This window comes from Lissotriton helveticus, chromosome 5_1 (genome assembly GCF_964261635.1).
Source record: "Lissotriton helveticus chromosome 5_1, aLisHel1.1, whole genome shotgun sequence".
In the NCBI taxonomy this organism is placed as follows: Eukaryota; Metazoa; Chordata; class Amphibia; order Caudata; family Salamandridae; genus Lissotriton; species Lissotriton helveticus.
In genome coordinates, this window is record NC_136065.1 from 305,456,138 (window position 1) to 305,482,083 (window position 25,946).

General features: G+C 51.2%; 1 protein-coding gene across 2 annotated transcripts in view; it reads left to right on the forward strand.

Annotated features, from left to right (window-relative positions):
- The window catches only part of GPR157 (G protein-coupled receptor 157), an 86,467-nt gene that overhangs the window by 39,470 nt on the left and 21,051 nt on the right, over positions 1-25,946 (forward strand). For both annotated transcript variants that reach the window (XM_078642304.1, XM_078642303.1), the window contains exons 3-4: positions 16,164-16,377; positions 17,366-17,560. In XM_078642304.1, the coding sequence (XP_078498430.1) occupies positions 16,164-16,377; positions 17,366-17,560 (409 nt within the window). The remainder of the gene's footprint in view (positions 1-16,163; positions 16,378-17,365; positions 17,561-25,946) is intronic.

The following is a 25,946-nucleotide window of genomic DNA, read 5'->3' on the forward strand; positions in this document are numbered from 1 at the left end:
GGCGTGGCCCCGGTCGGGCTGGATGGGCCCCCCTCGGGCTGGCGGCTGGTGTAGAGGAGGCGGCCGAAGACCCCGGCGGAACGTCTCGACCTCGGCTGATGCCAGACCCGCCGCCTCGCGGCCGGTGGTTCCTCGGGGACCCTCGTCCGTATTCTCCTGTGGTGTTCCGGTGGACGCGGTTGCTCGCCCACCGATCTGCTTCGACCGCTAGCTTCCGCAGCTCGGTCAACTTGCTGTCGAGGAGGTGCTGTCGTAGTTCAATGAAGCAGTTGTTGGAGAGGTGCTCCCATAACATCAGGTCGACCAACTGCTGGTAGGTAGTGACCTGACTGCCTTTGACCCACCCCTCGAAGGCTCTGCAAAAAAAGTTCACATATTCTACCCACGTGGTACCGGGGATTTTTTTACAGTCTCGGAACCTTTGCCGGTACATTTCGGGGGTGAGTCCGTAGCGCGTGAGTAGGGCCGTTTTCATGTGTTCATAGGAGGTCATTTCGGTGTCAGGGAGTTCCAGCAGGGCGTCTCTCCCTTCGTTGACGAACTTTCCCCACAGGCCGGCGCCCCAATCCTACAGGGGCACCCGATGGGCGGTCATGGCCACCTCGTAGGCTTTGAACCATTGTTGGATATCATCGTTCTTGTAGTATTCTTTGACTACATCTTTCGGTAGGTGAACCTTGGTGTCCACGGGAGGGGCCGCGGTCTTGGCCCCGGCCGCGCTATCTTCGTTGATCTCGGCTTTGATTTCTAGTTGTCTCAGGCCTCGTTCGTGTTCATAGGCTAGTCGTTTTTCTTCGAGGTCACGTTGTCTCCGTTTCTCTTCTAGATCCCCCTCCAGCCGTAGTTGCTCGAGGGCTATCTTTTTCTCCGCTAGCTGGAGTTCTCCGTCTAGCCGGAGTCGTGCAAGTTCCACTTCGTGTAGCCGGGTGCGCTCTCGTTCTCGAGCGTCTTCATAGATGAGGTCCGCGTTTAGTGTTGCGGTTCTTTCCCCCGTCGGGGGTGCGCTGGTTTCCTGTTGCCCGTTCGGGCCATTCTCCTCTTGGGGTGGTCTGTCTCGGGTTTCCACCCAGGCTTGTAGGGCCGATTTGAAGTCCTCTTTTGTGCTCAGGCCAGTGGTAGCGATACCCATGTCTTTACAAAATTGTTTTAGTTCTTTGTGGCTGTATTCTTCTATCTTCTCTTTCTGGAATTCGGAAGGTAGGTTGGTTCCTTGGGTCGTCATGGTCTCTGTGTGTTTTTCCGTCGTAGCGGGTCGATCACTCTCTGTACGATTTTGCGTTGGCTCGGATCGCAGCGCCTGCCACCAATGTTAGAAAGGCGAACCCGGGGGAGGCAGAAGGTGTCTGACTGTCCACCCCTAGGTCTACCCCTCCTTCAGAGAAGGGACCGAGCGATGTCGAGAGGCCTCCGACGGGAGGGCCCTCTCCTAGAATCGTACAGCAGAGTAACCACACCACTCCAAATATACAACACACGTAGATCGAGTTTTCAATCTTTATCGGGCAATAAGTATCGTTTCAATATATACAGCAGATCCAGAGATCTGGAAAGTCTCGTGGCAAGGGGCAAGGTAGCGGGACAGTCTTATTGATGGTCGGTTGCAATGGGACCCTACGCACAGCTCTCAATCCTCGAGCTGGGGGGTTCCGGAAGGTTGGGCCGCGGCAGCGCCAGCAGGCTCCAGGATGGTTCAGCGGGCGTGGACCGCGGCAGCGCCAGCAGGCTCCAAGATGATTCAGCGAGTGTGGACCGCGGCAGCGCCAGCAGGCTCCAAGATGATTCAGCGAGTGTGGACCGCGCCAGCGCCAGCAGGTTCCCAGATGGTTCAGCGAGTGTGGACCGCGGCAGCGCCAGCAGGTTCCAAGATGGTTCAGCGAGTGTGGACCGCGGCAGCGCCAGCAGGTTCCAAGATGGTTCAGCGAGGGTGGGCCGCGGCAGCGCCAGCAGGCTCCAAGATGGTTACAGCACAGATGGACCGCGGCAGCGCCAGCAGGTTCCAAGATGGTTACGGCAAAGATGGACCGCGGCAGCGCCAGCAGGCTCCAGGTAGAACAGCAAGGTGAGTTCGTCTCAGGGTCAGCCGCGACAGCGTCAGCAGGGCTTCTCGACTCCGGGATACAACTGCCGTCCTACTCCGGGGCTGGCCCAGATATAGGTCTGGAGTCCTTTGATGTCCGGACCCTCTCGCCTGGGGGTCAGAGGGGCCGGGATGATGGTGTCCAGACACCCAGCAGGGGGGTGGAGCCGGAGCCCAGGGAGGCCGGAGGGTGATCGAAACCAGGCATCCGGGGATGGTTGGAGAGCCATCGAAACTCCCCTCTCCTTGTCTCTGGTGGAGTGGCCACTCTACCACCCGGAGGGTTCTTGGTGCCTCGATGGCGGGCTCGCTGGGGCCGTGGCCGCGGCTGGTCCGGGACCACGTGTCTGTGACGTGATGGGCCCAAGATGGCGTCGGGCCTGGAATGAGGGTCCGGGGTGGGCACCGGACCGGTAATGCTGGGGCGGCCCGAGTGTGCCGTGTCAGTGGTTGTGGGCCGCCGGGTGGCGGATCTGGTGGTTTGGAGGGCGTGCAGAGGTGTGCCCGAGGCCGACCCGGGCTGGATGGAGGGCCGATGTCGTCCGGGGCCCGCCATGCGGGAGGGGTAGGACCACGCCACGAGGCCGGGTCCAACACCGCCCCTTGTGGGGCGTAACTAGGCAAACCCCCGGTTGCACAGGCACACAACCACCCGAAGGACTACTGGGGCGCCGACACGGGTTCCCGGACCTCCCATGAGATTCCAGGTTAGGCTCTGGCACCCCTATGTGCCCGCTGAAGTACAATGCTGCACCTCTCTGCTTCCGGATTGCCCTGTAATTCCGCCACAGCCCGGCCGGCGGCCACCGTCGCCGTCCGGGCCCCCCACCACTTCGCTTCTTAGGGAACCTGCAACCTTTGCTCTCCAGAGCTTCTCGTCGTTAGTCCAAGAGGAACAAGTCCAAACCGACCGGTGAGAGGTGGACCCCTTCCACCCCAAAGAGACCTTTGATCCTGTCCTGAATCATACATGACTGAAGAAACCAAGGCCCCTCTGTCACTAATCTGCAGATTACCCCCGGGTCCATATTCCTCTACAACATTAGTGTAGACCATCCCAGGTTTGTGAGGTCATACCCCCAGGTGGATGACCAAGTGATGAGGAGGGGCCCCTACTGCTGATAGCGCTTCCCATAATCTATACAATAGGAGTTCCAGCGCAAGCCACTGAGACCCAACCACACACCTTCACACAAAGCGTCAGCAGACTACACCCAGGTCAAGTTACAACTTCTGCCGTAACGCAGTCCTCCGAATAATCCTATGTTAAACTGTGCTTTTGTTTAAGCGCTTATGCTTCTATACCCAAGAGTACAGGGTATTCTTCAGTGATAAAACAAATTTATAATAAAAACTTGTGTGGTGTCCATCCAAAGGATAACAGGATTTCAATGGTAAAACAGCTGGCTTCGCATGCCCTCTTGAGTTTAGCCCGGAGGTTGCTTAGTCCATGCTACCACAGGATAGCTTGTCTATAAGGTTGACTTACAGCCACCACCATAAGGGATTGCTTTGACAAATACAAGGTGCCCTGGTTTTCACCGAGACCCAACCACACACCTTCACACACAGCGTCAGCAGACTACCCCCAGGTTAAGTTTCAACATCTGCCGTGACGCACGCCGTCCTCCGAATAATCATAAGTAAACTGTGCTTTAGTTAAACGCTTATGCTCCTATACTCGAACGAGTACAGGGGATTATTCTAGAAATAAATACATATATTTATAATATATAACTTGTGTGGTGTCCTTTCAAAAGATTTTACAGGATTTAAAACAGCTGGCTTCGCATGCCTCCTGAGTTTAGCCTGGAGGCTGCTTAGTCCATGCTACCTCTAGGATAGCTTGTCTATACGGTTGACGTACAACCACCACTATAAGGGATTGCTTTGGCAGATACAAGGTGCCCCCAGAATTGGAGACATCATACGCCAGGCCAACTTCTCACATTGGGAGGGGCTCCAAGAGAATCTATAGGTTACTCAAGTTTGTTCACGAGGCTGTTCCGGCGCAAGCCAGGAGAGCCCAACCACACGTGATCGTGTTCGTGAAGCTGTGTGCCCAATTCCTGCTAGGAGCCCACCGTGCCAAGCTACCACCCATCTGGGTGAAAACGAGCAAGCAGGGGTGTTAGGTTACCAGATTGATCAGTGTGCACCCCGGCAAACTAAGCGGGGGGAATTGCGAGGGCCCCTCCCCATTGAGCGCCACAGGAGTAAGCCCTGACAGCAAATCTGTAAATTGTATAATTTAAGGTGCCCAGGTGAATTTTTGCACAGCAATTTAAGAGTTTCACAATAGCTGAGAAGGCAATTCCAATGTCTTAAATACACAAACTACTCGCTGCACGTGATGTTGTACTGCCTCCTACCAGCCCTAACAGGAGGATTGAAGAACCGGGTCTTTTTCAGAACCGGCGGTACCAGGGACACACCCGATGTCTTCGGGTTCCACCTGTCTTAGACTACAGAGACACAGAATACTTCTAGGTGGCGTCAGAGATCAAATTTATTGGCTGCAGCCAGTAACAGAAGTCCTAGAAATCATCACGGTATGAGTTCTCAGGAGACTGCTCAACTTTACAAAGCAAGTCATCCCTTCTTATGGCAAACATTATGCTTCAGGCAAACATTCCTTGTTCACAGTTTAACCAATCACATGTTTCCACAACAAAAGTATTGCATGACGACAAACCCATTTTACAGTTGTCCGGCCCATACTCAATCATTGAACAAACCCAACATTCTTCTTTAGACAAGCCGGACAAACCCATAATAAAAAGGACCACAACCCATATCGTAAATAGACCATAAAAGAAGAAACAGGAACAGATAGAAGTAGGATAAGGCATGTTTGTGTGCAGTAAAACTTTATGATGTCCTGTGCTCTGATCCTTAATCTTGATCAGCTAAAGGGCAGGAACTGGTTTAACAAGGTCAGCTTCAGGCGACAGGGTCTGATCACTCAGGTCAAACAGGAGTCAGCACGAACTCGAGCTAAGGTGTACATGTCCTTAAAAGACTAGTTCAGCCACAGTCATCGGCCTATGTGAGGGCAACCACAAAATGGCTGCCATACACAAAATGGAACCCACGGTTCAGAACGAAATCTCTACATACAGGATGATTCTATAGGTCTAGCATGACAAGATCACTCGTACTTGCCGAACTCACAGGTTACGGTTTGCTACTATCAAATTCGTAACGAAACCATGCCATTTATAAAATGAGATCATAATTCACGGAACCACAGGATGTCAAGCGTCGCCTGCTGGACCATGTGCCTGTGGTAATTAGTTGCATGTATACATCACTACCCATAGTGTATGTCAGAAGGCGGATGCCCCAAAATGCTGTAGTGCGATCAGCTCTACTTCCTGCCACTGCTGAGCGGCTCCCTGGTACCTCAGGCCCAGAGCAATGGAGCATACTGCAACTGTGTGCCCTGTTCCAGGGTAAGAAAGAGGGAAAGCCAAGGTCAACGGACCCTGTCGCCATTGGCGCTACCACTGTGTACCCCACTTTCTGTGCCACAACACATGATAGAAGAAACTACCTCCCCCCGCCTGCTGCCCTGGCTAAAGCGCGGGTGGAGATGTCTTAACTGAAGCGACCAGATATAAATTGTCAAATCGCTACCTCGGGTTACCCCATATGACTGACACCGCACTCCATTCTGTGCCTTGTGTGAACATGGCCACCATAGTATGAGCAGCGCCCCGAGACGTTTACTCTGCTTTGAGGCCGCTGATGCACCAGAGCGGTGAGGAAGTAGAAACAATACTGCAGAGTCCTGGCCAGGACCGACCAACAATTCTAATTGCCATCAATGGCGCCTGCATCAATCGGACATACAGAAGAGCCACATGCATAACACCTGGTGGCCAAAGGACCATGTTAGTCAAGCAGCGAGACTTCGCTCAAGCCAAAATCCGAAACCAACTTCTCACAGTGCACGCCACCCGGTGCCAAAACCAGACCCATAGTTCACCGAAAAACCAACCGCCAAAGGAAAGGCACCACGAAACAGGCTTCTCACAGTGCGCGCCACCCCGTCGCCAAAACAGGACACCCAGGATACACTGAACTGCCCAACACCAAGGAGGGGCCCTCAGGACGAGCGCTATGCCTGGAGTGGGGGGGGGTGCGCTAATGCTGTGAGTGGGGTGTGCGTGGAATTCTCACTACCGGGGCAAGCTATGTAAAAGTGACTGAAAAACCACAGAAGCGACTCGCTGAAACTGTTTGCGCTGTTATGCTGTGGAAGGCTGGCGCATCACCGGGTCCTTGATGCCCATGTCCTGAGTGACGACCCAAAGTACCAGGGCTAAAAGCACCTCTTGACCCAGGATAGTGCAGACAAAACTGGAGCTTCCGTACCCCAAGTACGCAGTTTCAAATCAAACCGCCTCGCACCTACACTTCCAGATGAAAGGAAGATACCCAACCTGACCTGCCCTCTTAAGAAGCAGAAGGAAGGATTAAAAACAAGCACCTACTAGACCTCGACATAATACCATGTAACGGCTTGAGCCTACTGCGGCGTAAACAGACTGCCCCGCGCTAGACAGCAGTTAGTGATCCAAAACATGCGCACGAAAACGCTGGCTACAACACCAAATAATCTTAATACATTCTTGACTAACCAAGACTGTTAGAGCTTGGGTTTGCGCCGCTCAATGCAAGTGGTAGAGAACTCAGCCCCTGCTGGCCTACGTGTTTATTCCAAATAAAACTTATCAGGCTTGAGAATAACAAACTTGCTCGAGCATATACTTCAAAATTTGGTTATCCTCACGCTCAGCCACTTCAGCTCATCTGGTCTCCGAAGTCCAAAGTGAAAACAGTTTGGGATACCATCTGGCATAGGCACCTAAACCCATCATCGTTGGGACACCCTTTGTCTAAGACACATCTTTTAACTCCTCCTGACATGAAGTTCCAGCCGGAAGCAGGTGTAAAAGCATTGAAATACTGCGGGCCACCGATGAATAATTGGCCCAGCCCCAATGGGCCATTAGGGTAGGCGCAATGTACATGGGTCTGTGTCCTAGTATAACGTTAAAAAAGAGTGTCTCGGCCCGACGCGCGATGTCCGGAGCGGCAAAGAGACTGCTAAAATGGCGAGAGGGGTTATATACCCCTTGCCTTGCCTGCCGCCCCGGATGCGCGTCACAGGCCCGCCCACCCTCCAGCCGGGCACCACCTGCCCGGGGAGGAGTGGATGACCAGAGTAGGGGGGGCGGGGGAGGCCCTCTGGGACTACGGGCCCGCCCTCCTGATGGCCACAGGGTGGCCTCGGGCAGCCTCATAGCAATGACTGGTCCCTGTGTTACTAACCCACTGCATTCTTATTTTCTTTGTTTTCCTTCCAAAACGTTGTGGATTTCGGTTTCTTCCTCCAGAAAATAACCTAGTGCTGACAATGCTGATGCCCTCGGCTTTGTGTTACAGTGGCAAGCTTTGTTGCAAACATCAGCATGTTTTCTTTTGTGTACTATTAAGATTTTGCATGATGTGTGTGTGCATATTTATTTATGTATTTATTTATTTTTAAAGAGTTTTAGTTCTGATGATGATGATGGTTCTCAGAGGGACCCAACCTGAGCTACTAAGCAATACCAACTACAAAGGCATCAAATCTCGGTGTCCAAGGGGTGGACGTTACAATACAGTGGAAGCGCAAAGACAGAGCCGGAGAACACTAGAGAAGAAACTACAAAGTTGCAAAAACTTGGAAAAATGGCTCCACTACACAGCCAATGGATCCTCTCTGTCTTCTGCGCCAATGTATCAAAATAACCGTCTGCTGGCCATCCCTCCGGGCATGTGCCATTGAGATCTGTTTCATAAACTATAAATAAAGTCTCCCACACAGCGTCTGACTCTCCGTCCACTCACAGGCTCCCTAAACAGCGGCTTGCTGCTGTGTGCGCCAAGTCAGCTGCTGCGTGCCTTATTTTTAGGTCTCGCATGAGCTGTCTGTTGTCTGAGTTGTTGTGTACAAAACCAATTCTAATAGCTTTGGGCTTGACAGTTGCCTATTTTAGGTAGTCTTATCAGCCAGTCTCTTTTGCTTGCTTTCCTTCATCTTCTGTTTGCTTCTTCTCTGAAGCATAGCTTCTTTACCATCCGTTTGAGTAGAAACAGCGCATGTGCTGTCTGATGTGGGACTTATTGTTAGCTTACAGTGGGCTTAAGGCGTACCCAATAATTACCAATGTTACTCTCATTTGCTTGCATCTAACTTGTTGACATGTATGGACCACGCCTCCTCTTCTTTGGTTTCTCCATCCCCTGCAGCATAGACCTATTACTTATGTTTTTCCACTGTTCCATTTTCAGCTGGTATCTTTTTTTTTTTTTTTTGATTTACGCACTCTACAGCTGTCTCAGTTGTCTACATCTCCCCCTGCCACGTTCATCTGTGTTGTGATTTCACTGCCTTTGTGCTTAAAATGATGCCCTTGTGTGCTTCTACCACCCCAGCAATGTTTTTTCCGGTTTGCTGACATGTTGGAATGGTAAATTAAAAATGGCTACCCGTGCATCATGATATACGTGTGAAAGCAGTCTTGGAATGGTTGAAAAAAATAATATTTTCACCATTCCAATAGGACTCCTCCATGCACGCACCTACATTATGATGCATTAATGTAGTTTTCCAATATGGTTGACACCAATTTTTTAAATTAAACAAGCATTAACAAAGCAGGTTGGTCTCACCTTTGCTAGTGGTTGCTCACTTGTTGGCATTGCAAATGTTTTTTTCTTTTGTTTTCTGCAGATGGCATGTTGCTATTCAATCTCTTTGCCATTTTCTCCCACCACTCTTTTCCCGGCATCATTGTTTTATTACTTATTACTCCTAATTCTATTTGTTTGGGCCGGCAGCTGCATACTTCTGCCGGAGTGATTGCTTTCCCATCTGTTGCTCTAACACCCTGTCCCTTCCCTCTCCTACTACCTATGTCACACTTTCTTTTTAGGTCGAAGCTTGCTAAAGACATCTTGGGAACATTCAGAAAGCTGACCCAGGAAAGCATTCCGCCCATTGCTTACCATTGGCTTTGTGGATTGTAACTTACATTTTCTGGCTTTCTATTTGCTGGCTTTATTTGCTTTAGGCTGTCCAGTTCGTACCTCCCGTTTCCAAAACCTTGTTTATTGTATTCTTCCACTAACTCACTTTCTGTAAACAGGCCTTTAAATCTTTTTCTTATCTTGTCATATTTGCTGTGCATTCAAAGACCGAGGTCAAATGTCAAGCTCTGTCTCACAGGGAGCTTGGTGTTTACTTTTCTTTCATGTGCTTCCACAGACTTCAAAGTGAGGGAATGTATGTGACAATGTTGCTGAGTTTCAATGTGAGAGTAATGAGCATAGGATGTGTGCTGATGTTTCAGAATATATACAAATGAAGCACTTTTTGTAATTCTGAAGTGTGGGGTAAGCAAATATTTGAATATGATCAAAACACATCTATATACTAGGTAATGAACCTTTCACACATTATCATTTGTGTGCAGTAAAACCGTTTTTCATGCAAATGTAATGGTAATTTCAATTGAAAATGTGTTGTCTGTAATGGCAGTGCGCTACCACACCATGCATGCTCCACACTCCGCCGCCCCACTGAATGCCAGGCCACTCCATTCTACAACACTCCACTCTACACCCCCCTACTCTAAGACACTTTATAACATGCCATGTGACTCCATGCCATTCCAATCTACTCTACACACTCCATGACATAACATGCTACTCCACTCTATGCCCCCTAACTCCACACCACGTACCCCACTCCAATCTACCCCGCGCTAGTCTATCCCACTCCAATGTAGCCCAGTCTACCCCACTGCTTCACTCCAATCTACTCCAATCTACCTCACTTAATTCTACCGTTTCCACTGCAATCCAATCTACCCCACTCTACTTCAATCTACTCCACTCCAGTCTACCAACCTTCACTCCAATTTACTGCACTTCACTCCAGTCCAACCCAGTCAACCCCACTGATCTACCCCACTCCCCCGCAGTCTATCACACTGTACTCAAATTTACCCCACTCTAATCTGTCACTTTACCACACTCCATATCCACTCAAATGTACCCCACTCCACTCAATCTAACCCAATCAACCCCACCCCCCCACTCCGATCTACCCCATCCCACCCCACTCTACCACACAACACTCCCATCCACCCCACTCCAATTTACCACAGTCTACCCACTCCACACCACTCTACCACAGTCTAATCCACACAGTCTTCCCCTATCCACTCCACTCTAATCTACTCACTCCAATCCACTCAAATGTACCCCACTCCAATCTAACCCACTCCCCCCTACTCCAATCTACACCATCCCAATCTACCACACTCAAATCGACCTCACTCCACTTCAATATACCCCAATCTACCAACCCCACTCCAATCTACCCCACTTAATCCAAACTACTCCACTCTAATCTACTCTAATCTACCCCACTCCACTGCAATCTACCCCACCCCAGTCTACATGCTGCAATCCAAAACCCTCCACTCTACACCACTCCGAATTATCCCATTCAATTCACCCCTCTTCAGTGTCCTCCACTCCAATCTAACCCACTCCATTACAATCTACCCTACACCAGTCCACCCAATATACCCCACAATTCTACACTCCACTCCTGTCTAGACTCCACTATACTCCACTGCTGTCCAGTATACCCAACTCCACCCCACTCCAATCTTCCACTCTAACCCACCCAGTGTACTCCAATCTAACACAATCTGCCTCACTTATTTCCACTCTACCGGATCTATCCCACTCCACTTCAATCTAACCCACTCCTCCTCTCTCCATCCCTCTTCAATCTACCTTACCTCACACCACCCACAAACTAACCATTTCCAATCTACCCCAGCCCATCCCATTCTACCCCACACCCTTCTATCCAGCTCTACTCCAATCTACCTCTCACCACGCTACCCCACTCCTATCTATCCCACTCCAGTCTATCCCACTCCACTCCAGTCTACCCTGCCATATCCACCCAATCTATCCCATTGCAATCTACTCTACTTTGCCCTCATTTACCTCACTCCAATCCTCTCCACTCCTTCTACTTCGCTCCACTACAATCTACCCACAAATATCCCATTACTTCTACCCCTATCTACCCGACTCCACTCTACCCCACTCTACTCCAATCCACCCCACCACTCCACACCAACCCACCCGCCTTCACCCCACTCTGTTGCACCCTACTATAATCCACCCAGACTACCCTACTGCACTGTACCCCACTACAATCTACCCCAATCCACAGCTGCACAGTGCTGCCGGACCGCACTTTTTCTTGCCTGCTGTACACCCCCAGCCTCTCGTTTATTTTTATTTTTTTGTTCTCATTCATGAAAGAGGCAGACACATTGAAATGGTTAAAAAACACCTCATTGTAAGGAGAGCCTTTTATGGTTCCTAAACACAACTCTTGTTTTCTTTTATGCTTTTCTTTTCTTTTCCGAAAAATAGTGCTAAGCTTTAGTACTTGTGCACGTACTATAAAAGGAGTTTAAACTAAAGATAGCCTTTTTAGGTCTCTCCTAGCTAGTGCATCCCCTGTTTCTGTGAGACAGTCTGTTTAGATTCCATGGGCTTCACAGTAAGCCCATAGCTTACCTTTGGTTGGCTTCTTTGTCAATCTCATTATGGTCAGCGCTTCCTGGTCTCACTTTTTTTGGTCTGTTTAACTCTCCCATGGAGCATGGCACACGTACTTGTCTCATTCCACTGCTTTTCTTCTGGGGGCTACTTTTTTTTCTTTATCTTTGTACTGTCTTTGCAAGTGCATGTCTTGCTCGCGTACTAAATGTTATTTTTTTTGTTATTGCCCATTTACGCTTTCAGTTTCCATATTTGTTCTTGGTTTCGCTAATGATTAAGCATACATGATTTGTCATTACATTTTTTCAGACTGTTCTTTGATCTCCCTCCTATGTATTTCTACTTGTTTTGTTCCTTTCTTCCTGTTGCTTTTTTTCCTTCCCATCCATGTTGCTTCTTATCCCACCCACATGCCCCTGTCCCTGCTTTTTCATCACTGTTTCTTCAACCGGCCCGTCACTGTTTCTTCTCCCCCACCTGCCCTATCACTGTTTCTTCTCCCCACCTCCGCGGCACTGTTTCTTCTCCCCCACCTCCCCGTCACTGTTTCTTCTCCCCACCGCCCCGTCACTGTTTCTTCTCCCCACCGCCCATCACTGTTCTTTCTTCCCCGACCTGCCCCATCACTGTTTCTTCTCCCCCCACCTGCCCCATCACTGTTTCTCTCCCCACTCCCGCCCGTCATTGTTTCTCCTTCCCCACACCTGCCCCCTCCCTGTTTTTTGTCCCCCACCCGCCCTGTCACTGTTTTTTCATTGTCACTGTATGTTCTCCCTCCACCCACCCTGTCACTGTTTCTTCATCATCACGGTTTGTTCCCCCTCCACCCGCCCATCACTGTTTCTTCATCGTCACTGTTTCTTAGCCCCCCCGCACGCCTGTCACCATTTCTTTGCCTGCCCGTAACCATTTCTTTGCCTGCCCTGTCACTGTTTCTTCACCCGCCCTGTCACTGTTTCTTCACCCGCCCTGTTACTGTTTCTTTGCCCGCCCCGTCACTGTTTCTTTGCCTGCCCTGTCACTGTTTCTTTGCCTGCCCCGTCACTGTTTCTTTGCCTGCCCCGTCACTGTTTCTTTGCCTGCCCCGTCACTGTTTCTTTGCCCGCCCCGTCACTGTTTCTTTGCCCGCCCCGTCACTGTTTCTTTGCCCGCCCCGTCACTGTTTCTTTGCCCGCCCCGTCACTGTTTCTTTGCCCGCCCCGTCACTGTTTCTTTGCCCGCCCCGTCACCGTTTCTTTGCCCGCCCCGTCACCGTTTCTTTGCCCGCCCCGTCACCGTTTCTTTGCCCGCCCCGTCACCGTTTCTTTGCCGGCCCCGTCACCGTTTCTTTGCCGGCCCCGTCACCGTTTCTTTGCCGGCCCCGTCACCGTTTCTTTGCCGGCCCCGTCACCGTTTCTTTGCCGGCCCCGTCACCGTTTCTTTGCCGGCCCCGTCACCGTTTCTTTGTCCGCCCCGTTTCTTTGCCCGCCCCATCACCGTTTCTTCCCCCGCCTGCCCTGTCTCCATTTCTTCCACCTGCCCTGTCTCCATTTCTTCCCTGTCTCCGTTTCTTACCCGCCCATCTCCATTTCTGCCCACACACCCGTCTCCGCCCTCCTGCCCCATCTCAGTTTCCGCCCCACCTACCCCGTCACGGTTTCTTCTCCCCCACCCGGTCACCGTTTCTTCCCCAGCCTCGCCACCGTTTCTTCCCCAGCCTCGCCACCGTTTCTTCCCCAGCCTCGCCACCGTTTCTTCCCCCCGCCCCTCACTGTATATTTCCCCCGCCCCTCACCGTTTTTCCGTTTTCCGTTTTTCCCCCGCCCGTCACCGTTTCTTTCCCCCGCCCGTCACCGTTTCTTTCCCCCGCCCGTCACCGTTTCTTTCCCCCGCCCGTCACCGTTTCTTTCCCCCGCCCGTCACCGTTTCTTCCCCCTGCCCGTCACCGTTTCTTCCCCCTGCCCGCCACCGTTTCTTCTGCCCGCCACCGTTCTTTCCCTCGCCTTTCACTGTTTCTTCCCCTGCCTGTCACCTTCCCTCCCCCGCCAACCCAGTTTCTTACCTCCGATAGATAGAGGGAGGACGATAGATAGAGGGAGGGTGATTGAGAGAGGGCGATTGAGAGAGGGCGATTGAGGGAGGGCGATTGAGGGAGGGCGATTGAGGGAGGGCGATTGAGGGAGGGCGATTGAGGGAGGGCGATTGAGGGAGGGCGATTGAGGGAGGGCGATTGAGGGAGGGCGAGAGATAGAGGGAGGGCGAGAGATAGAGGGAGGGCGAGAGATAGAGGGAGGGCGAGAGAGGGAGGGAGGGCGATAGAGGGAGGGTGGGCGATAGAGGGAGGGCGGGCGATAGAGGGAGGGAGGGCGATAGAGGGAGGGAGGGCGATAGAGTGAGGGAGGGCGATAGATAGAGTGAGGGAGGGCGATAGATAGAGTGAGGGAGGGCGATAGATAGAGTGAGGGAGGGCGATAGATAGAGTGAGGGAGGGCGATAGATAGAGTGAGGGAGGGCGATAGATAGAGTGAGGGAGGGCGATAGATAGAGTGAGGGAGGGCGATAGATAGAGTGAGGGAGGGCGATAGATAGAGTGAGGGAGGGCGATAGATAGAGAGAGGGAGGGCGAGAGAGGGAGGGCGAGAGATAGAGGTAGGGAGGGCAATAGAGGGAGGGCGATAGAGGGAGTGAGGGAGGGCGATCGAGGGAGGGCGATAGAGGGAGGCGATAGAGGGAGGGCGATAGAGGAAGGGCGATAGAGGAAGGGCGATAGAGGGAGGGCGAGAAATAGAGGGAGGGCGAGAGATAGAGGGAGGGCGAGAGATAGAGGGAGGGCGATAGATGGAGGGAGGGCGATAGATGGAGGGAGGGCGATAGATAGAGGGAGGGAGGGCGATAGAGGGAGGGAGGGCGATAGAGTGAGGGAGGGCGATAGATAGAGTGAGGGAGGGCGATAGATAGAGTGAGGGAGGGCGATAGATAGAGTGAGGGAGGGCGATAGATAGTGAGGGAGGGCGATAGATAGAGTGAGGGAGGGCGATAGATAGAGTGAGGGAGGGCGATAGAGGGAGGGCGATAGATAGAGGGAGGGCGAGAGAGGGAGGGCGAGAGATAGAGGTAGGGAGGGCAATAGAGGGAGGGCGATAGAGGGAGGGCGATAGAGGGAGGGCGAGAGATAGAGGGAGGGCGAGAGATAGAGGGAGGGCGAGAGATAGAGGGAGGGCAAGAGATAGAGGGAGGGCGAGAGATAGAGGTAGGGAGGGCGATAGAGGGAGTGAGGGAGGGCGATTGAGGGAGGTCGATAGAGAGTGAGGGCGATAGGGATGGCAATAGATAGAGTGAGTGAGGGCGATAGAGTGTGAGGGCGATAGTGAGTGAGGGCGATAGTGAGTGAGGGCGGTAGAGTGGTAGAGTGAGGGCGGTAGAGTGGTAGAGTGAGGGCGGTAGAGTGAGGGCGGTAGAGTGAGGGCGGTAGAGTGAGGGCGGTAGAGTGAGGGCGGTAGAGTGAGGGCGGTAGAGTGAGGGCGGTAGAGTGAAGGCGGTAGGGAGGTAGAGTGAGCGTAGTAGAGTGAGGGTGGTAGAGTGGTACTGTTAAACTGTTAAAAATTGTAAGAAACCATAGAGAAGAAATCTAAAGTCGAAGCCTAACCACCGCCCTTCTCACAGAAATAGCATGTTTTACGTAATTTCCAACTCACGTGGATAGCAGGAACACATATTTGAAAGGCTGCTTCTGCAATAAAAGAGAAATGATTTGTTTCCCACTCAGCCACGTCAAAACATGCAAACAAGTCCCCTAAAAAAACACAACATTCAGCATAGATAACTAGGTTTTAGTAAGACGTATTGGAAACCATAGAATGGCAGAGGAAAGACAGTGCTGGGAGGGGGGCTGGGCAACCATGCCAGCATTCCGATTCACGAGCAGATGGTCCTGTTTATGACCTGCGGAGTGCGTGGAGTGGCTGGTGGTAAATGGAATCATAGCGGCTGCGTTCGCTTTGAAGTTCTTGTCTTGTCTTGGGGTAGGGGGGAGCGAATTCCTGTGCACGCGCCTGGCTCACATGAACTGTACGCGATCCGCAGTTGGGTAGACTTTTCGGAAGCCTTACTATAAACCTCGCCCACCTTCCCTACGGGATGGAATAGACAAGACCTAAAAAGAGCAAACCTTTTGACCACCCATTGTCTCAGAGGGGAAATTCTGTTCAATGTGGGTTGGATTGACCCATGCATGTTCAACCTTCTTATTGGTATTGACGTTTTCCCTAGAAGTATTAAAGTGACTTTATATTGAGATTGTCCCCTTCGCCCTCTATAAAAACGGCCTATGTTTACATTTTCAAGCTGTTAGTGAACAGTGAACTTTGATGTTTATAGGACTCTTTAAACAAGATTATCTTCTGATGATAGGAAGGTGTTTTGTCCCTGACTTTTTGTGCTCTCTCTTCCACAGCTGGGGCCTCCCGTTTATTATTACTGTGGTTGCGGTGTCCCTCAACAAGATTGGCTATGATGCCTCATTTGTGTCAGTGGGCTGGTGCTGGATCAGCATAGAGGCACACGACCGCATCCTGTGGATGCTCCTGGCTGGGAAGGTGTGGGAGATCTTGGCCTACATCATCCTTCCCATCCTCTACATACTCATTAAGAAGCACATCAACCGAGCGGTAGGTGACACTAAGGGTGGTGGGCTAAAAGGCATTGCTGCAAATCAGTGCTGTATACCTCAATGTAATACTGCATTTTTAGACTAAAAATATGGTTTCAAGTGTTGGGGGTGGAAGACCCTGGTTGTGGTTTGAGTCTTCCTCTTCCTTTCTGTCTACTTACTCTTCATTAAGAAGTTTAGTAACCAAGAGCTTAAATAAGATGCTGCATGTTCAGGGTGTGTCCTAATATTTCTGGACAGCAGTGATATTCTTAAAACACGTTTCTGGATATGGTGGGTGTGCAAGAAAATGTTCACTTTGTTGGCTGGCAAGTTATGCTTTGTCTTTGTTCTTTGGTGGCTATTCACTGTTCCTTGTATCTTAATTTATTGGTGTTCCATACACATTGCTTTTTTTTTGGGCACTTTTTTGTGTTTCATATGTTTTATGGGTTATCCATGTTCCTTCACTAATTCATAGATAGGTACTTGATGCTATTCATTGGGTAGTTTCTTGACTCTCCTTGCTCTTTGTGTTTGTAGGCATACTGCTTCCCATTTTCGGTTTGTTGATGTTGTAATATACTCCTTGCTTGTTGGTTTGTTGGTGGTTTATGCTTCTCGTCCATTAGTTAGTAAGTTAACGCTCCTTGCTTTTCGATTATTCGAGCAGGGGCAATCTGCACTCGCTGTTGGTTTGTTTGAGATCTCCGAAGTTCTTCAATGGTGGGTTGATAGGTGATGTGGGGTCCTTACTGTTTGATAGTGAGTAATCTGTGTTCCTGTTTGTTTGGTTAGAAGATAATCTATGGGCCTTCATATTTGGTGGCTGCTCGATGCACCCTACTGGTTGTTAGGTGGGTAGTTTATATACACCCCACCCCCTTTATTGAAAGTTCATAGCGTCTCCCTGCTTGGTTGCTGGGCTCTTCTTGTGCCTCCCTGGTAGGTTGGCAACTGTTAATTGCCCCTCACTCCTTTTTAATCCATACCTTCTTCTCTTTCAGCATGATGCTCTTTCAGAATACCGCCCTCTTCTGGCCTCAGCACCTGCCTGCCCTCCTAGAACTTCCATTGCAGACAAGAAGTTAATCTTCATCCCACTCATCTTCATCGTCCTGCGCATCTGGAGCACCGTGCGTTTCATCCTGACTCTCTGCAACTCCCCTGCGGTGAACTTCTCATTGTTGGTCGTCTTGCACGTAGGTTCCTACTTGAGTCTTAGCCTTGAAGAATTATGTAGGAGGTGATGGTAGGCAGCCTCCTTGAGAGGTTATTATTATTTTATTATTAATAATAATGTTTATTTTAGTAACCTGCATAGTGGAGTCCGGCTTTGAAATCGTATCCTAATTTCCATCTGCTCTACATTGCATGTGTAAATGTTGATTGGATAGGAATTTACCCTGAAAAAATTAAAAGACAAGAGGTGTTTGGCAAAACAGGAACGAGTTGATTTAATTAAACGCAGCAGCCAGGAGAGCATCATCAGAGTCGTGTCTGAAGACCGTCTCAATGTACAGAGGTTTTGGCTTTTAATATATACAGTTCTTGGGGTACAATAAAACGATTTCACATTCTTATAAAGCATGTAGATCCAGGCCTAGCCACAAACCATAAATATAACCATCTGATAAGACACAGAGGTGGCTCTCAACCACGTGGAGAGCTAGTGGGGGCCAGTGTGTATGTGTCCAGATGTCCGGAATGAGGAGTGGGTGATCACAGCGCGTGGTGTGCATACTGTGTTCTGATTGGCTGAGTGTTCCTACCTACATGTGGCATCTGACTTTGTGGTATTTTGGGAATGAGCGCCTTTGGCCAAACGTGTTTTATTGAGAAAATTCTCCTCAGGCCTGTCTGTGGTGTAACTGCCTATCTGGAGGATTGATCAGGGTTTTCCCTGTTTGCGTGTTTGTCTTCTGGCTAAGTGTAATCCCACCTATGACTTATAAATTGGTAGGCTTGGATTTGGGTTGCAGGATCTGTCTGACCACGTATTTCTGACTCTGGGTCAGTGGCGGTTCCCCCATAGGGGTGTTGCCCCACTGCTTTCTTGCAGTGTGAGAAGGCAGAAACAGAAAATGGTAAAAACGACCATTTTATGTTTCTGCTTCTCGCGCTGCGAGAAAGCAGAAGTGCCTGGTTGGGGGCGGGAGAGTGGGCGGTCCTGCTCGAGAGCAGGGGGGGAGTGGCTTACCCACTGTTGTGGGTACTGACTGTTTGGTCGGCCCTGGAGCCGACCAAGCAGTCAGGACCCACAACAGTGGGTAAGCCACTACCCCCTGCTCTCGAGCAGGACCGCCCACTCTCCATTTTTCTCTATGTAGGCAGCCTACATAGAGAAAATGGCGCGGCTGGGGCGCTATCTGCTACGCCTTACAGCGTTCTGATTGACTCCCATGTACAGTTGCGGCAGGGCGGCGGCATCATGACTCGCGGGCGCGACTTTTCAATACACTTCCTTAAATTATTTTCAGTTTAAAACCGGTACCTGTACTGCTATCAAAAGCTCTGCCTTCATTCAAGAAAGAGGGAGCCTTGATAATGAGTGGCTCTCTTGATTTTAACCCTCTTTCTCTGCGCACTCTGAATCTCATCCGAGGAGAAAAAAAAAAAGAAGTACTGGTAGACCCCATGCAGAAGATCCAGGGACAGATGATAAATTCATTTAGGATTCAATATCGGTACTCTAACAATGTGTCATAAAGTCAAGTTTTCTCCTTTAACTTTTTGTGTGAACTTGCTTTAACTTTTCAAAATCCACATTGACTTTCTTAGCGACAGTGGACCATGGAATGCAGGTCGTCAAACACAGGTGCTAAACAGAAAAACACATTTTACTGTGTAATTCGTAGTTTCAGGTTGAGAGCAATTCCAAGTGACTTGCACCATTCCACCAGCCACACTCTAGTTGCCTTTCCAAACTGGCAGAGCAGTTTGGAGAAGGTTGTGCTAGCAGACCTTTTGTTGGCAATTGCTCTAGGCCCAGAAGCTAAACGCATGTGCAGTGTGTTAGAACTGAATAGCCAGTCTTCTGCCTGAGCTGTGTTGTGCAGTACATTGCACTACCCTCCGTTTCACTTAAGAAGACATGATCTATTTTTTCAATTTCTTATACCCCCTACCATTCCCCTAATATACAGGGTGTTGGAAACCGGCTATTTCTGGTAGGCTAAGGCTTATGCCAAAGCCAGGCAGAAACCACCATTCCAGTCAGGGCAAGGAAGTCACACGCCAAGATAACCCCTGCTCACCCTCTAGGTAGCATGGCGCGAGCAGTCTAGGCTAAACTCGGAGGCGATGTGTAAAGCATTTGCGTCAGCGCACAACAGCAACAACATACTAGGCACACCACAAAAGAGACTCCACACAAGGTTATATTAAAATAACTTTTGTATTGTCAAAACATATCAGATAGAAATTACACATGTACATTGTGCCAACGGGCACGGTAATATTCACAAGGGATTATTTACAAGACAGGGCCACATGGGCCACTGTCTGAATCAACACTTTGCAGATATAGAAATACTTGTCAGAAGTTAGAATAAAAGTATATAAACTTCACTGTAACACAAAGTAACAGTTATAGATCACACCCAGTAACTACTGGGAACAGGTAAGTACATACTACGCAACCCTAAACACCTTAGGAGCATGTCACGCAGGTACCCAGGACCTCACTAGGACCACCTGTACTAGAAAGAACAACCACCTAAGGATGAAATCCACTTAGGGGTATAGCTCAAAACACACTACCCATGATGCATGAATATACATTCAGAGGAGTAGTAAAGAAAGAAAACACATGATGTATAGACCTACACATTCAGCGGTGTTCAGGACAGAGCACATGATGCAATTAAAATACAGTCAGGGGTGCAGCGCAAGAAGACACATGATGACTAAACATTCAGAGATGTAGCGCAAGAAGAGAAAGACACATAATGCACGAAACATTCAGAGGTGTCAAAGTAATACAATAGCGCAAAAATCACATGAGGCCTAAAAACCTTCAGAGGTGCAGGAATAACACATGATGCAAGAAATCACATTCAGAGGTGCAATAACCATATGATTGCGCACAAACTCACATAAGCCACCACCTGTGGCAGTCCCTAGGCCAATGGCCTTGTTGGGGCTCAGACGCCCTGAGTCTCAGTGTCAGGGTGCGCTGCCATGCAGCGCCAGTCTCAAAGTACCAAAAAGCCTAAACGTAGCAGGTGCCCACTAAGTGCTGGGCACCTGGAGAACAACAGAACTGAGCCAGGGCCCTCACTGGCCCCTCGGCGCCAACTGCGCCACTGCTGGAGCCACACAGGCTCTGGGCATAACACACATGCCCCAGACGTTGGATTCTCAAAGGCTCTAAAGCAATGATGCCAACCGTTGGAGCCACACAGGCTCTTAAAACACAGATGCCCCCATGAGCCTCACCGGACTCTAGCCCTCACACTCAGGGGCAGGAGGGGACGAGCACCGAAAATATGCCCCGAAGCCCCCCTCTCGAATATGGCCCTCTCGGGAGCCAAACGGGCTCGCAAACATAATGCGGCCCCTCTGAGCCTCTCGAGGCTCATGCGCGTTGGGGCGACCCACTGCCAACTGGGGCCGCCCAGGAAGCCTTCACGGCTTCCTACTGGCACTAGGCGCGAGCTCGCGCCACTGCGGGGGGGGCGGACACCGACAACGTGTCCCGGCGCCCCTCCTCTCTTCTGCCCCCGCGTTGGAGCCTTGCAGGGCTCAACACAAAGACTGGCCCCTCGAGCCTTCCCAGGCTCTACACACCGTTGGAGCGGCCCGCTGTCATACGGGGCCGCTCTGACGAAGGGGGACCTCCCAGGCACAGCCCCACTCGGCCCAGCCCTCCGCCCAGACTCACCGGGTCTCCTGCGCGGCGGGGGCGGGGCTCGGCGGCAACGGAGGAGCTCCTGCTCCTCGCAGACTCTCCTCGCTTGGCCCGGTCCCCCGTCTCGGGACCGGGACGCAGAGTGGAGCCAGCCAGGCTCCCGGGCAGTCTCTTCTCTCGCGGCAGGACGGGGGCGGTCGAACCTCTCTCTTCCTGCAGGGCTCCCTCGGTACACGGGAGCCCTGCCAACCGGCCGCCTCGTCTCCTCAGATGCCGCCGGGCTCCCTTAGCTCACGGGAGCCCGGCCGACCCGCCAGCAGGCAGCGCCATCTTCCTTCTTCCTCGGCGCGGCCCAGCCAATCACGTCGCGGCTCCTGCGCCGAGCCCCTCATGACGCGAGGCCGCCAACCAATGGCAGCGCGGCCTCGCCGATCCACGGGCCAATCAGAGCACGGCTCTCCTCGGGTCTCGGCCAATCCGGTCGCGGCCCCTTCGCGGTTTGTTTTCCTCCGCGACAGATCGAGGTGGGCACTCGTAGATAATTATATCCCTGCAGGCAGGAATCCTCAGCGCATCCAGCGCTATAAACAAGCAGGAAAAGCACTCCTAAGCGCTAGAAAGTCCAGAAAAGGCGCTCTCAAGCGCGTGGGGGAAATTAAGCGCCCCAGAGCTCTAGACAGCAGGCAGAGCGCTCCCAGGCGCTCAGGGGGAAGCCCAGCGCCTCCAGGCGCTAGAAATCAACTCCAGCGCTCTCCCCAGGAAAAGGCAGCTTCTCCATGCTGCCAGGGTCCCAGAGCTTCCCCAGGGGCAAAGCCAAGTCCCCCCTTCAGCCCAGGCAGGGCAGAAGGGTCCCCCAGGAGTCCAGGAATCCAGGCACCCAGGGGCTGGGCAGCGCCCACCCCTGGTAGATCCAAGTCAGCCACAAGAGCTAGAACAAGAAGATTTTGGAAGGAGACACCGTCCCTTCTTATACACAGAAATGCCTTTGAAGTACTTTGAAGCTTTCGTGCAAGGGGCCCTGAGTACTGGAATGTTTCTGGTTTACGTCTCCCTGACAGCTTCAGGGCCAGAGGTGACAGTAGGCCGCCAGGATGGAGAGCCAGCAGGGTGGGCGACAGGCACAGCCCGGCACCACCAGATGCTCTTTCCTCCCATCCCTGACAGCAGAGGGGCCTTTCATCTACCCCCTCCTCCGGGGCCTTGCAGACCCTGCAGACCCTGTTCTACTCAAACCAGACAGTCCATCTACCAACAGGCCCAGGCATGCCTGGGCCAGGCCCATCAGCCAATCACGTGCTAGCAGACTCACTACACAATTATGCCAACTTCTAAAAGTGGCGCTTCTGGACTAGATACAGCCATGCCGCATATACCATTCTGCAGCATTCATTCTCACGAGTTCATACATATCAAACTCGACCCTGCACTCCCCATGCATCAGGAATCTACCATGGGCATACATATTCCCCATTCATTCCTATGGGAGGGCAGGTCACTCACCATCCATACACAGAAAGCACACGCACTTTATACTGTACCACAGTGAAAAAGTGCGCAGAGGCCTACAATCACCAATCCAGGTTCCAAAAACAGGCTAGGAAAAAGCAAAAAGTCACGGGGTAAACCTGCCCAAAGGACCGGGTCCAACACATCCCCCTTCCAGCCAAAACGCAGGGTAGACCAATCAATACACTGATGGTCTTCAATGCTTTGGGCGACAAAACCACGGAGACGGGCCTGCAGGGCAGGGCCACCTTACAGTTTTTCGCCACTCGGAACCCACAGGGATTTCCCTCAACAAAAGCTCTCTGACACAACTAGGATACCCCACTGGTACACACTAGTCATCCACAGCCAGGACCAGGCCCGAGGCCATACAAACATCACAGGTCCTAACCAATCCACAGAGTGGGGGCAGAAGCCCCTGGCACACAATAGCCAATCTCCACTCTCTCTCTCAGGGCAGCTACACTACCACTGATCCTACAACCTAGGGACCACACCCTCGGCTGACTAGAGGTCACGGGCAAGCATGCCCCACCCTACCTCTACTCCATCAATGTTAGAACTGGGGGTCTCATGTTGGCAGAGGTAAGTACCTTAGACCAAGTAGGGACCCTTGCTTCCAGTCAGGGTGAAGGAATAACCCTCACAGGGAAGCACTCACCAGAACACAACTCTCCTACCAGATCAGGACCTCACTCCGTCACTGGTCTACCACCTGGAAACGATTCCACTTCTGAGGTACAAAGCACACAGCACAGTCCCTCTTCAAGCAGGTGGGGGGGACACAGCACACAGCAAAGTCCCCTTTCCTCTACCTTAGTGGAAACAACAAACTGCAGGCGGGCCCCAGAACACACAGTAAGGGCAGCCCCCTCGGTCTCTTCAGCTGATTCACTTTGGTAGAGTTCCTCTTGACCTAGAAGTTTCCTAATCTCCCAACCTAGGATTTACACCCTTAAGTTGCACCGGGGTCAGAAGTACACCGTCCTTCTGCACCCCCTTCCAGTTCCACTATTACAGGCACAGTATGTCTCAGGCTAGACAGAGCACACGCCAGCGGCGTATCAGCGACACACTCTCCTCCCACCGGGGTCAGAAGTAAGGACACCGTCCCTCTGCACCCCCCTCCAGAGTTCTGCACCCTCCCACCTGGGAGCGGTACCGCTGGAAGCCAACAACCGTTCAGGACACTGACTACAGATGCCCTTCCCCCCAGGTCAGGCTGAACCTGAACCTGGCCTCCCCCCTCCTCGGGGAACGACCTCCAGAGGCCCCCCAAAAAAATATGGTCCACCACTCTAGACGGTCAAATGCTCAGCGAGCCAGGACTTCTGCACCCTCCACTTAGGAGTGGTACTGCCCAACACTAGGACCGCCGGAGTTCTGATTACAGACACTCCCCGTCCTCTAGACACAGGAAGATCCTCCTCAAATGACTTGTAAGTACAGCCTAGGCCCCTGACCTGGCGCTCCCTTAGGGAACCCTCCAGGCCCTGAGACAGGGTTTCGGGCCCACGTGGGACACACCGTCCCACACTCACTCCGCCTCCACTGAGACAGGACGTGAGCCCCTACACCCCTACCATCCTAATGGGACCCAGCTGGGCTACACAAGAACCTCTTCACCTACACAGGATCATCAGATACACAAGCCACTACTTTTAGAATCACTCCCTAATGCGTCTGTAAGACATCTAGCACACCGCCAGACATCCACCTTCTTGTCCAATGCCTCTGCCGGACCTCCTGCACACCACCAGAGGTACACCTCACGTGCAAGCTCCTTAAAAAAAACTCACACCAACTCCTCCAGTTCAACACAGCAATCATCCACACACTCCCCCTCCAGACTGGTGAGACAGTTCCTCACTGCCTCTGACTCTCAACCCGTCACCCTCTTACTGAGCACCGGGCACCATACTCTGGGAACTGGGAATGGGAATTCACGCACTGGACACATTTAAGCTGCCACCACTGGATCCTACCATACTGGGGAATCCAGACACACACACTACACTCAGGGAATAACCACCCTCCTGAGCAAGCAATTTCTCCTCCACCCTCCCTCTCTTCCATCTACCCACACAGGGACAGGAATAGGGATTGGACACTGGACCCAGCAAGGGATTCCTAACCTATGGGAACCTCCCCTATCTACTGACGTCCCGCCCTGTCATTTTCTCTCATCTGCCACTAAACGTAAAGCGCAGGAACACCATCTGAAAATGACACTCTTGAGGAAAAACAAAATCAAAAACAATAATCCCAAATATGTGACTATCTGAAAAACGCAGAGTTTTTGTAATGTAGCCAGTTGTTGCTATGGCACTGGGCAAACGCAAGTCCAAATCCGCACCGCTGACCCACCAATGTTGGAAACCGGCTATTTCTGGTAGGCTAAGGCTTATGCCAAAGCCAGGCAGAAACCACCATTCCAGTCAGGGCAAGGAAGTCACACGCCAAGATAACCCCTGCTCACCCTCTAGGTAGCATGGCGCGAGCAGTCTAGGCTAAACTCGGAGGCGATGTGTAAAGCATTTGCGTCAGCGCACAACAGCAACAACATACTAGGCACACCACAAAAGAGACTCCACACAAGGTTATATTAAAATAACTTTTGTATTGTCAAAACATATCAGATAGAAATTACACATGTACATTGTGCCAACGGGCACGGTAATATTCACAAGGGATTATTTACAAGACAGGGCCACATGGGCCACTGTCTGAATCAACACTTTGCAGATATAGAAATACTTGTCAGAAGTTAGAATAAAAGTATATAAACTTCACTGTAACACAAAGTAACAGTTATAGATCACACCCAGTAACTACTGGGAACAGGTAAGTACATACTACGCAACCCTAAACACCTTAGGAGCATGTCACGCAGGTACCCAGGACCTCACTAGGACCACCTGTACTAGAAAGAACAACCACCTAAGGATGAAATCCACTTAGGGGTATAGCTCAAAACACACTACCCATGATGCATGAATATACATTCAGAGGAGTAGTAAAGAAAGAAAACACATGATGTATAGACCTACACATTCAGCGGTGTTCAGGACAGAGCACATGATGCAATTAAAATACAGTCAGGGGTGCAGCGCAAGAAGACACATGATGACTAAACATTCAGAGGTGTAGCGCAAGAAGAGAAAGACACATAATGCACGAAACATTCAGAGGTGTCAAAGTAATACAATAGCGCAAAAATCACATGAGGC